General features: G+C 32.6%; 1 protein-coding gene across 2 annotated transcripts in view; it reads right to left on the bottom strand.

Annotated features, from left to right (window-relative positions):
• The window catches only part of LOC145295853 (set1/Ash2 histone methyltransferase complex subunit ASH2-like), a 417,474-nt gene that overhangs the window by 319,953 nt on the left and 85,275 nt on the right, over positions 1 to 12,246 (bottom strand). For both annotated transcript variants that reach the window (XM_080141580.1, XM_080141581.1), the window contains exon 8: positions 2,339 to 2,410. In XM_080141580.1, coding sequence (XP_079997706.1) covers positions 2,339 to 2,410 — 72 coding nt within the window. The remainder of the gene's footprint in view (positions 1 to 2,338; positions 2,411 to 12,246) is intronic.

The raw sequence follows: 12,246 nt of genomic DNA, 5'->3' as shown, positions 1-12,246 counted from the left end.
TACTTTTTTATATTCATATTATTTTCATTTATTTATTTTTTATATATTTGTGGTGTAAATGAAGAAAAAAAGAAACAAGAACGACCGACCGCGTTTTTGTGTGGCTTACCTCGTGTTCATAATGAAGAAGAAAGAAACAAAAATGGCTGCCCTGTTTCTTTATATGCCTACAGGGTGACCACGAGGTATGCAAATGAGATGCTCCTGATTGGAGATAAAAGAGGAGTGATTTGGGGAAGGAAGGTATTCTGAAGTTAGATTGCGAGCAGAGAAGTTGTATTTGTAGAAGAGAAAAGTCGGATTCGGGGAGAGAAAAGCTAAAGTTGCAGAAGTTCGTTTTGGAGTGGAGAGAAGACGCGTCAAGTGGTAACCAGAAAGTGAAAGTTCGGACAGCAGTGTCACGCAAACGACAATATTTTTATTATTTACTTTTTTATATTCATATTATTTTTATTTATTTTTTTATATATATTTTTATTATTTATTTTTTATATTTATCTTTATATATATTTTTATTATTTACTTTTTATATTTATTTTATTTATTTATTTTTATATATATTTTATTACTTACTTTTTATATTTATATTATTTTTATATATATTTTTATTTACTTTTTTTATATATTTTATATATATTTTTTTATTTACTTTTTTATATTTATATTATTTTTATTTATTTTTATATATATTTTATTACTTACTTTTTATATTTATATTATTTTTATATATATTTTTATTATTTACTTTTTTTATATTTATATTATTTTTATTTATTTTTATATATATTTTATTATTTACTTTTTTATATTTATATTATTTTTATTTATTTTTATATATATTTTATTATTTACTTTTTTATATTTATATTATTTTTATTTATTTTTATATATATTTTATTACTGATAAAATTGTACTTCTTTACTTTTTACTCCCCTTTCCTGCTGACATCCTCAAATTTGGCCGTTCCTGGGTTTCAGGTGGTCACTTGATATCTGCTTGTAAAAAGGTTACCGCTCTGATGAAGACCGCAGATGTTGAAGAGCCCATTCCGACAGATTACCTCTAATCCACATTTTCAAAATCATGAGGGCAATAATCCGGCGCTGATCATCAAAGTTGTACCGCTGAGGGGCAAGTCATTTTTTAGCAAGAAAAATAACTATCTGACAATTCTTTTTTTAATAAAAATAATTTACGTTCTCAAGTTCCGGGTGATTTTAGTTGGAGACAGTAATCCTAAGTTCGGGGCCTATCTCAGAAGAATATGGATTCCTTTGGCGAGCAGAACCAAATTGCTAACTTTTGTTCTGCCTTTGTTTATATTGATACTTTTTGCAGCTCTCTCCTCCCCTTTGCATATAGAAATTCTAAATTAATAATCTTTCTCTTTTTTTCCTCCAACTCTTTCTCAGATCACACCTCTTATTTAAATACCTCCATTCTTGGGAAACAATTATATTTGTGTTTCTCATTATATTTAATAAATTTGTAGGTTTCTTTTTCCCTTTTCGATCTGGCAACATCATAACACATAAGAATATACTGGCAAGATTACCCAGCATTGCCCTGGGCATACAGTATTGCTATCAAATTTACTATTTGTTTTCTAACATTTAAAAAATGGAATAAAAAAATAAAGACTGCGGTATCTTCCAGAGGATTGCTGAAACAATTCCTCCTGCAGTTAGAAAGTAGACTACATCAGTTTTATAAGAAATAAATTAAAAAATGCAAAACTAGAACTATTTTTTTAAAATTGATAGAAAAAAAAAAAAGATGTATCCAATGTTCCCATTCACTTGCCTCCCCACGAGGGCAGAGGTAGGCACAAGGTCAAATTTTTTATGTGGGTAAAATCCAGATCCCAAAAAGGGGCACTCTGGATAGGAACAAAAATAAAAATTGTCTCAGTCCACTGACCAAGGACAGAAATGGTGAAGTGTAGCATCAGAACTGATACTACACTGTGGTCCTGGCCCGAAGGTTAAGCATGAATGGGAAGATATTTAAATGCAACCCACCACAGCATTATGTGACACAAGGTCTGGAAAGTGAGGTGTCAAGCAAGCTGCCTAAAGGGGGAGCACTCTTGCCAAGCAAAAACAAGCATTCCCCGGTCGGGGCGCCTCAGGCAGCAAGCAATAAACTTACTCCACCTGAAAGCCGGGTAGCAAGGCCTCGGAGGGTGGACTCCAAGCAACTGAAGCAGCAAGGAGACTCATCCCCACCATATGGATAATGGGAATGTCATCAAAATAAAAACCAATGTTTATTTTTATTGTGTTTTGATAATAATGGTAAAACTCATGAGAAAAAAAACAAAACATATTTTCTTACCGGATTGACAAGACCAAAGTGGGGATCTCCAGGAATCTCTTCACTGCAGAGGAAAATATCAGCATCTTTGGTCTAAAAGATAAAAAGAGAAGGATTATCATGAGTTAATTTTCCAAGTCGTAGAAACAAAAACAATGTAAACTATTCACTTGTACGAAAGCAAATTGTAATTTACTCTTATACGAGAATAATTCACACTTGTTTAATAAACCAGTGGAATAATAGCTGCAAGGTTCAACAGAAGCTGAAGTAGAGCTAAAAATTATTTTCTTTGCAATTAAAACCAAGATTTGTGAATTCCAATAAAAATAAATATATCTTAAAAAAAAAAAGGAAGTTTTTTAAATGACATGGAAAATATATTTGATCTCAGTGGTTGTTTGAGAGAAAATGGAGTTCATTAAGTGGAGGTAGGAGAAAATAATCTACGAGAAAAGCTCATAATAAGAATCACAACAAAAGCAAAGACAGAACTCGTCTGCTTTCCTAGCATTTGATGAGACATAAGGTAAAAAAAAAGGGCGCCAGTTATTATGGAGTAAAGTCAGAGTAGGCATCAAAGAAGTACGGCACAATCACGTTGACACACCGGTTTTCACCAGATCACCGAAGTTAAGCAACATTGAGCCTGGCCAGTACCAAATGAATGACCATTTGGGAAGGCGAGGCGTTGTATGTACCTTCTGAGAAGGTTGGGCGTGGGGCCAGCACCCTCACCCTGTAAAAAGAACTCCTCGCTACAAAAGTATCTAAAAAGTTGTAGATGGCCTATGCCCCTCTAGGGGCTCAAGGGCTATGGATGGATTGAGGCATCAAAGAAAAGCGTGTCTATAGAATAATTGAACTTCACCAATAAACAGCTTGGACAATAATAATAAAGAATGAAGATTCTGTTGATTTTAGTAGAATACAATGGCTATTATTAAAGTCTATCTATGGTGCAGGGTTGCAGAATGAGAAGATGTAAGGTTCAATTAAGTCCACGTTTTCCAAAAGATTCTACTACTCTGATGCAGTCCTCTGATATCTGCTCTCTCCTCCTACCCTACTGCTGGTTTCTCATTTCTTCTTAGAACATACCTTCACAACACATCTTCAGATAAACGCTGATAAGACAAATTTACTTCCAAGTGAAAGACATCCAGTTGTTCTCGACATGGAAATCCTTGAAGAGGTCAATCCATTCAAGCATCTTGACTCCATCATAACTGCAACAGACCTCGGATAGGAAGATATCATCAACCACATCAGCAATGCTCGCACCACTTTCTGTCAGCTTTGATTACAGTTCTGGTTTTGAAAAGAAAGAAGGCTGAACATCAAAGTCAGGATCTACCAGGCCCTCATCTGCACCGTTTTCTTTTATGGCTGCGAGATTTGACCTTTGTAGGTGAGTGACCTACGTAAACTGGAGATATTCAACCATCACTGCCTATTTTGCATTCTCTGTATTCAATGGAAACAGTTTATCTCCAATGTCAAAGTTCACGCTGACTGCAAGATGCATTCACCCCAAAAATCTCTCCTTACCAGACGCCTTTGTTGGTTTGGGCATGCCCTTTGACAACGCCTGTGTGTGGGGGTAAGAGGACAGAAAGTCATTCTTTGATAAAGCAAAACTCATTTAATTCCTTTACCTAACTCATGAATCATTGGATGTGTTTGTTTTCATGGCAGAATTCATATTCTCAGTTTTCAAAAAGAACTATCATAAGTAAAAAAAGGAAGAAAAGACATAGAAAGAGGAAGAGAGAAAAAGTAGGAAAAAGAGAAAGAAAGAAAAAGTGAGAAAGAGACAGAAATTCAACCAAATAGCAACAAACAAAAATGAGTAGGTAAAGTTCTTGCAATCTGGCAGAAATCAGCTTTTTTTAAAAAAGAAAAAAGTGGATTTTGACCAAAATCTGAACTGACATCGATGGGAGGTCCTAGTAATAAAAATGGAGATACACTTTTTCTGGATTGAAAAAAAAAAAAAAAACAAAGAAAAACGAAAATACACATCCTTGCTTACTTCTAAGGTCATATAAGATTATTTTATTTAGAAAAATTCAAAAATATTGTCTGATATTTTCACCATCCACCTAATCTAACTACAATATTTTAATAAATAGTCTAGTTGATATACTAAATAAAATCCTAATTAGCAGAATGAATGGTATGACTAATTAACATAGTAATATTTTTTTTTTGGTCTCCTGACAAAAGGAGGGTGGACCTGTAAATTCACCCTTGTCTGTTTGTCTGTCTGCACTTTTCTCAATAAATACACCTTGGAATTTTTGGAAATTTTGCACAAACATTAAACATAAGTAAAAAAGTAACAGAACGGATTTTCCGGGAAAACTCTGCCAAGAGTGCCTTTCGGGTTAAAATGGCTAAAATTGACACTTTTGTGTTTATTAAAAAAAATTGATACCTTGGATTTTTACAAAACTTTCTGAAAAGTTGTAACTAACTGATTTCTATATAATTTTGTTTGTCTATACTTTGTGATAACTCTTGGGTGTGCACCAGGGGCTCTTTTAGGGCTAATAAAAACACTCCATTTTTGGGACTATTGTACCACATTTGTCCAAAATATTCGGTGTATGTCTATTTAGCAGTTTTGCATGGTGCTGGACTCAAATTTAAATATGTTAAAGCCTTGGGGACTTTTGGGCTAAATGAGGTAGGGGCGACAAATGATGGAATTAGTCATTTCTTTTTTTGCATGACTCAAATTCACATATATATATGTTAAGGCCTAAAACTACACCATTTGTTCATTTTCATCAGGATTTGACATGCCCTGGGGACTTTTGGGGATAAATGAGGAGGGCAAATGCTGAACTTAGTCATTTTTTATGCCTCGTTTACTGTGCACTCATGGGGGACCATGCATGTTTCACTTTTTTTTACCTCTAATTTTAAGTTATCTGCATTAATTGATTATAATAGTTTGCTTTTATTTTAATATAAATTATAATTTTGTGGAAAACTCTTAAATGAAATAAAATAAAATTGTAATTTGCTAAAAGATGAATTTAGTAAATTTTATAGACTAAAAAACTAGAATTGCACTGACTTTGACAGAAAAAAACATTTGCATGAAAGTTAATGAAAAGAATAATAAACTTTTGAATGATGATAATTAACTTAAAATACTAAGGAAATATTTTAAGTGAACCATTTTTTTTTTATTATTATACAAGTACTTGGAAATAGTAATTTCTGAAAATAGATAATTAATTTTTTAATAAGTCAATAATTAATTGGGAAATTAGATTTTATTTATTCATTCAAGTGGTGTCCTGCCTGGTTCAGGTATTGACGATGACTCTTCATCGATCTCTCTCAAAGTATTCATGAATTCATTGTTGCTCATCATTCACAACTCCATTCATTCTGTTTTATAGAAAGTGTTTTAATGTATTGCCACAGCTTTCTTTGCAGTTGTACAAGCAGTATGTTGCGGTTTCTTTCTCTCCGAGATGTGCCCATACTGGGCGATTATCCTGACCATTCTACCCAAAAGGGATCTTCTGCCCAACACAACAAAATACGAAACCATGAACAGAATTATTCCTGCTTGCTTTTGTTTTACATCCGTCACCTGCTTTCCATGATCTCACATTACCTTGCCCAGAAGTCTCCCACAGACTAGTGGAGGGAAGGAGGCGCCTAACTTTTCCTTTGACAATAGTACTGTTCCGCCACCGTATACAGCACCAAGTATTCCCAAATGGTCACCCATTAGCTAGGCTCATCATTGCATCGGTTCATTGCGAACCAGTGTGTCAACGTGATTATGCCGTAAGTTTACTTAGGTATGTCAGAGAGCAGTCAAAATTATTATACAAATTATTACTCTCGTTAGGAAGGTTCAGTTTGACCGCTGTATTGAAAATCAACCATTTTGGACACATTTAATGTTGAAACGCAACACGTATTGTAAATGAACATAAGGTGCTATTTTACACATAGCTAAGGAAGGTTGCAGATTCATAACTTCCCAACAACATTACATAAGATAGTACTTAAACTCAGTAAAGCTAATTCCATAACTATGTTGATATCCATTAGGCCGATGATGCACCTCTATAATAAGGACGAGTGGAGGGAAACTATCATCAGTTATTTTTTTTGTTTTATTTTTTTAAATCAAAGTTAAATCATACACAGTAAGGAGAGTTGAAATCTTATTGCTTAAAACAAATTCGTTGGTTCTTTTTATGAGTGAACTTGTGAGAATGCTTACAGATCATGATTGTCATAAAAATGAGTTCAATGATTATATATTATTTTTATTAGAATCCTTTGAGATGAGTAATTTGTGTATTTAATCTTTTTTGCTAACTGTTATCCTCATCTTCAAAGTTGTTGTGGTTATCTCACCACATTTCGGTCAACTCATCCTCTGGCCTTCTTCAGGCGATTAACCGCAACAGGATAGGAATGCTGAGTCTCTTAACTGTATCCCCAATAATTACTGCCTTTCATTGTTATTGCTGTCTCACCACATTTTGATCAACTAATCCTCTGGCCTGCTTTGGGTAGGATTGAAACCGCTATCTTCAGACAATGCTCACCTGGAACCGTAGAGACTCAACAACCTCTATCCACTGCGACACAGGCCCTGAATACTGAAAAAAAAGATAGTGGATAGAGGCCGAAAAATTCAATGATAGTGACATTGATGATAAAGCTTTGATTATCCATCTGAAGAAGGCCAGACGGTAAGTTGGTCGAAACATGATGAAACAACAACTATGAAGATGAGGATAACAGCCCACAAAAAAAAAAAAGAGTTCAATATTTATCGATTACAATTAAAACAAAACAAAAAAATCCTTTCTTCGAATCAAAGTCTGTGTTTTTTATTACTAATTTTGGTTTTTATAATAAACACAATTTCTTATTATAAATTTGACCCATGTATTATTGCATTTCAAAAATAAATATGAATATCAATTCTAAAAACTATTATTTGATAAACATGTGGTACATAAAAAGTCTATTTCTCATCAAAAAACAAAAAAGAACATTGAATCTCTTGTGGTTAGCTTTACATTTTAATTTTACTTTTTAATCTATTGTTTTTTTTTTTGTTTTACTTCTGTATTACAAGGACAAACGATAGCCTTTTTTACTAAAGGATTTTCTATCATCTATAATGAAACTAGCAAGGTACCCGGCGTTGCCCGGGTGTGTGGAGGTGTAGTAAGAAACCCCGGGATAGGTGGGTGGGGTAAAAAGTGATAGGGGAGGGGGAAAAACAATAGTAGGCAGTTTGGGTGAAAAAAACAAAAAAAAACAAAAAAAGTATGTAGGCAGGCAGGCAGGCAAAAGAGGGGGGAAAAAATGTAATGTCTTAACCGATGTCTCTATCACACAACCGGAAGTCAAAAACGTTGAAATTAAGTGTAGTCAATCCATCGGTGATGATGACTTGCTAAAAGGTCAGTAAAAAAAGCAACCTATCCTTGTACAAAACTGCCCAGTTGAGGGTGAAGGAATTAATGTTTTTGGTCAATTTTTCGATATTTTTTGTCTGAAGGATCGAGCTTGAAAACGATACCAATCTTGTCAGGATCCATCGCGTGTTGAGAGTTTTTGCAAGACATACAAACACACACATTTTGCCCTTTATATACATACATAGATTAAATGTAAAAAAATTAAACTTTTAATATCACATTCATCAAAAATACCCCTCTTTCTTGTCCCCAACGCTAAAACAAATAAACTTATGAAGTCTAAATGTCAACATTTCCTATCAATTTTATTGCAAAACAGACTTTGTTTTGAATAGTATATTACTGAATTGAATTATCTTTACAAAAATGTAAATGGAAGTATTTTCTTATAAAAACTTAGTTAAGATAAGAACCAAAAAAGTGGGGAGGAGGGGTTAACTGAACAGAACAAAAGTAAAGACTATTTATACAATGACAGATAAATATAGTAAGATATAACTTGTAAAAGATGGTTTGTCACCATAATAGACAATACTGCAATTTATGCCAGAAATCTGCATAAGAATGGTGGCACTTGGTCATAAGCCAATAAGAATTGATCTGCAGTTAAATGCCGCAGTTTATGTAAGATTGATAGTTGTCAAAGTAAGATTGGTATTAGCTTGTGGGTGATGCAGAGAAGAGAAGGCCAAAAAATTCAATGTTAATGATTTTAAGCTTTGATTATTCAGTTTTGCTGTGTTTCAGATTAAGAAACATCAACCAGCGGCGTTAATATATAGTTTCATTTTTTTTTTTTCTTTGCATCAAAAATCAAATTTTACAAAGTCTACAGAAAAGAACATTAAAAAATATTTTAATCTATTGTATGTTCTTTTAATAATTTTCCGTGTTCATATTCATTTTTTTTTCTTCCTGATTTGATTTACAAATAAATTTTTAAAAAAATGCAATACAAATAATTTTATAGATTTTTTTCATCAATGAGATAAAACATGAAAGATTATATTGGTAATTGCAAGTAATCTTTTATATAACAAGTAGCTCTCTGTGTGTGTGTGTGTGTGTGTGTGTGTGTGTGTGTGTGTGTGTTCGTGTTCAGCTGGATGAATAATATCTAAAATTAAAAAAACATATTCATTCTTTGAGAGTCAACTGGACAAGGATTCGTCAGAAGGGAAGGTTTTTTTTTTTTAGTTTTGTGTTCTTTTTTTAAATTTTACTTTGGTTAGTTTTAAAAGACATTTCATTATGATTTAAATTTATATCTGAGGGCTCTTTTAAGAATAGATGTTGTTCTCTTTATGGCCGCTATCTGTATATTATGCTAGCTTGATATTCCAGGGATTGTTTCCAAGTATTTTTTTTTTTTATAAGGCCAGTTGCTCCTATCACAACTCTGTCTGTCTGTCTGTCTGTCTGTCTGTCTGTGTGTGTGTGTGTGTGTGTGTGTGTGTGTGTGTGTGTGTGTGTGTGTGTGTATCCGTCCGTCCGTCCAAGGAGGAATGGTTTGGACAAAAGAGAAAGAGGGAGTTGAGGAAAGAGAGAAAAAACAGGGGAGGGAAGAGAGAAAGGTAGAGAAATAAATAGAGAAAGAGAACTTTTTAATAGAAATATGTTGCATCCCTTCCCTCCCAGGCAACAGCGGATATTCCTGCTAGTGGCTTTATAGCAACAAACAAGCCTATACAAAAATAGCAAAAAACAAGACTTTTTAAAACAGGAAATAAAACCTAAGTCACTAAAAACTATTTAAATTCTGGAACCCCTAAAATCAACCAATCACAGCAAAGTTGTGAGAAAGAGATAACATTTTTTACCCAATCAAAATGTAATATGATTGATTTCTTCAGTTCAACTATGAAGACAGAATTTGATCAACTCGGCTCAATTTTTGTTAACCTGCTTAACAAAGTGCATATCATACAAGGCACAGTAACAGCTCCACTCCCCATTAAGAGGAGCAGAATGCACCTATTAATTTTTAACACTATTTCCTATTTAAAATGTTTCATTCAACAATATAAAAAAAAATGTGAACATTTAACACAAATATAAAATGTCTTTTTTCAAGTTTAACCAACAGATAATAACAATTTAAATCAGAAATAAATAATTTCTACTAGGAAAAGGACAAAATCAATGTTTTCATATGAACAGGCTACGTTCATAGTCAATAAATTCAATCTCAACTTACTCTTCATTTATCAAAGCATTCTCCAACGTGTATATCTATGTACATGAAAGTTTTTTGTTTTTTTTTATTCAGAGTTACATCCTGTTTGCTTATAATTAATTCTAGTTGTCTTTTATGATGATTTTCATTGGCCAACTTACTAACCTGTTGCTCTTATTGACTTACTACTATTACTACTAAAGCATCAAGAAAACCCGATCTAAACAGTTTAGTTTATGACTGAGACAAACATAAGCTACTAATACTACTACTACTACTCTTTTTCTAAAAATAACTACCATCTGATATGAATTTTAATATCTCTAGCAAAGTTATTACTTTAAGGCCATTCATACAATGCTAACTGCTGCAACCTATGCCAGCCTAAGTTATCAGGTGATTAAAGTTTAAAGAATTCATTTTATTATTTTTGTTTTGTTATTTGTCAAAGTTATTTTAAGCATGACTTGCAATACTTTATTAATGGCTGACTAGCTGTCCATATCGATATTGCCTGGGAAAGTTTACTTTTATTTTGCTTTGTTTTCTTGTGTGTGTTTTTTTTTTTGGGGGGGGGGGGGGTTCTTTTTCAAATTCTTTTAAATTTAATGTTAAGGTATTGTTTGATTATCAAATTATCAATCAAACCAAATTGTCATAAAACAATAACTAGTTCTGCCATTTTTTTTTTTAATTTTAATTTCTAAAATTATCAGATGTAAAAAGCTTCAGGCCAGAAATGATTTCTTATTCAACAGTTTAAATGCTTTCAAATTCCATTGAAAGTTTTTTTTTTTGTTTTTTCTAACTATTAGCAAAAGATTAAAATGTTTTACTTGTTTCAGAAAGAAACAAAAACGCATTCTAGTGGATTTAATTTCATAATTAAAAAAAAAAGATTTAAAAAAGATTTTGTTTTATTTTATGTCATTGAATGTTTGATTTCAATAATAAATAATAAAAATAATAATTCAATGCGTAAATTATCAAAATTACCTTCATGCTAAAAATAAATGCATATGTGAATCTGTCTCATAACGGAGATTTGGTATCCGTCTGTCTCAATCTAAAAATATATTATGCTTTAATGCTCAATTCAAGAAGGGGAGGATAGAGCAACATCCGTTCTGTTTTCATGAGACCATTCTCCAAAGCATTACCTCCTCCTTTGAGGCTGAACAGTATAGTATATGTTCATTAGTTATACCATCTCCTCCTTTTTTTTTTTTTTTTGACTGATGGGGTAGTATATCTGTTCTGTTCTCATGAGACCAGATCCCTAGGTATTACCTACTCCTTGAGGAGGGGGTAGTATATATTAGGCTGTTATATATGCTAGTAAAAATATGCAACCAAAAGAGGTACTTTTTCGCTAGTCAAGATAATATAGATATACAAAACAGCAAATAAATACGTTTAATGTTTTTCTAAATGTTTAGCATTGCGCCAAATAAATGACTGACTTATCCAATAACAATATCTATAAACATTTTTCATCAACAAAAACATTTCTTCCACCACCATCAACAACAATGAAAAAAAAAAAAAATGTCGGGATATTTTTTTTCAGCAAAAAGAATAAAAAATTTTACTACAAAGTCAAAAAACATTCTTCCATAAAAAAAATTGAAACTGAATTTACATTTTTTTTTTTTGTATATTGTATTTTTCGTCGTATAAGACGACCCCTAAAGTTAAAAAATCATCTTTAAAAAACAATATTTCATAAGATACCGGGTGTTGCAATCTCCAGCCTAGGCTAAATAAACATGGTTTTGTGATTTAGTAGTCGTCTTATACAATTGATATGTGATAAATTTATGAAAATTTGCTCCAATTTTGTACCTCGTTTTATCTGACGGTCACCTTATATGCCGAAATATATGGTATTTGTTCTTCCCAACTGCTAAATGTACCAAACAATCTTTATCTCTCATCTTTCTGCTTAAACAGAGATTAATGTACCATTCATAAATAAAGATTTATTTTCTCTCTTGGAAAACTTTCCCTGCTAGGCGATTTGGTCACACACTGATCAATCATCTTGCAGTGTACATTGATTTCATCTGTTCCCTAAAGAACTACATCAGCCCCTTTGGAAATCACAATCGGTCATCAGATTTCTGAAAGCAACGAAGAAAGATATCTTTCTTTCCCTGTTCCTGTCCACTGGATGCTTAAGCACCGATTATCTTCGCCTTTTTCTTTCCTCACTCAGACTGTCCAACTTTCTTCAACCTAGACCTTATGACCTTAAGTAATTGCATAAACGC

Source organism: Euprymna scolopes, chromosome 16 (assembly GCF_053919585.1).
Source record: "Euprymna scolopes isolate OS-2025 chromosome 16, ASM5391958v1, whole genome shotgun sequence".
NCBI lineage: Eukaryota > Metazoa > Mollusca > Cephalopoda > Sepiida > Sepiolidae > Euprymna > Euprymna scolopes.
This window is presented reverse-complemented; position numbering and strand designations above follow the sequence as displayed.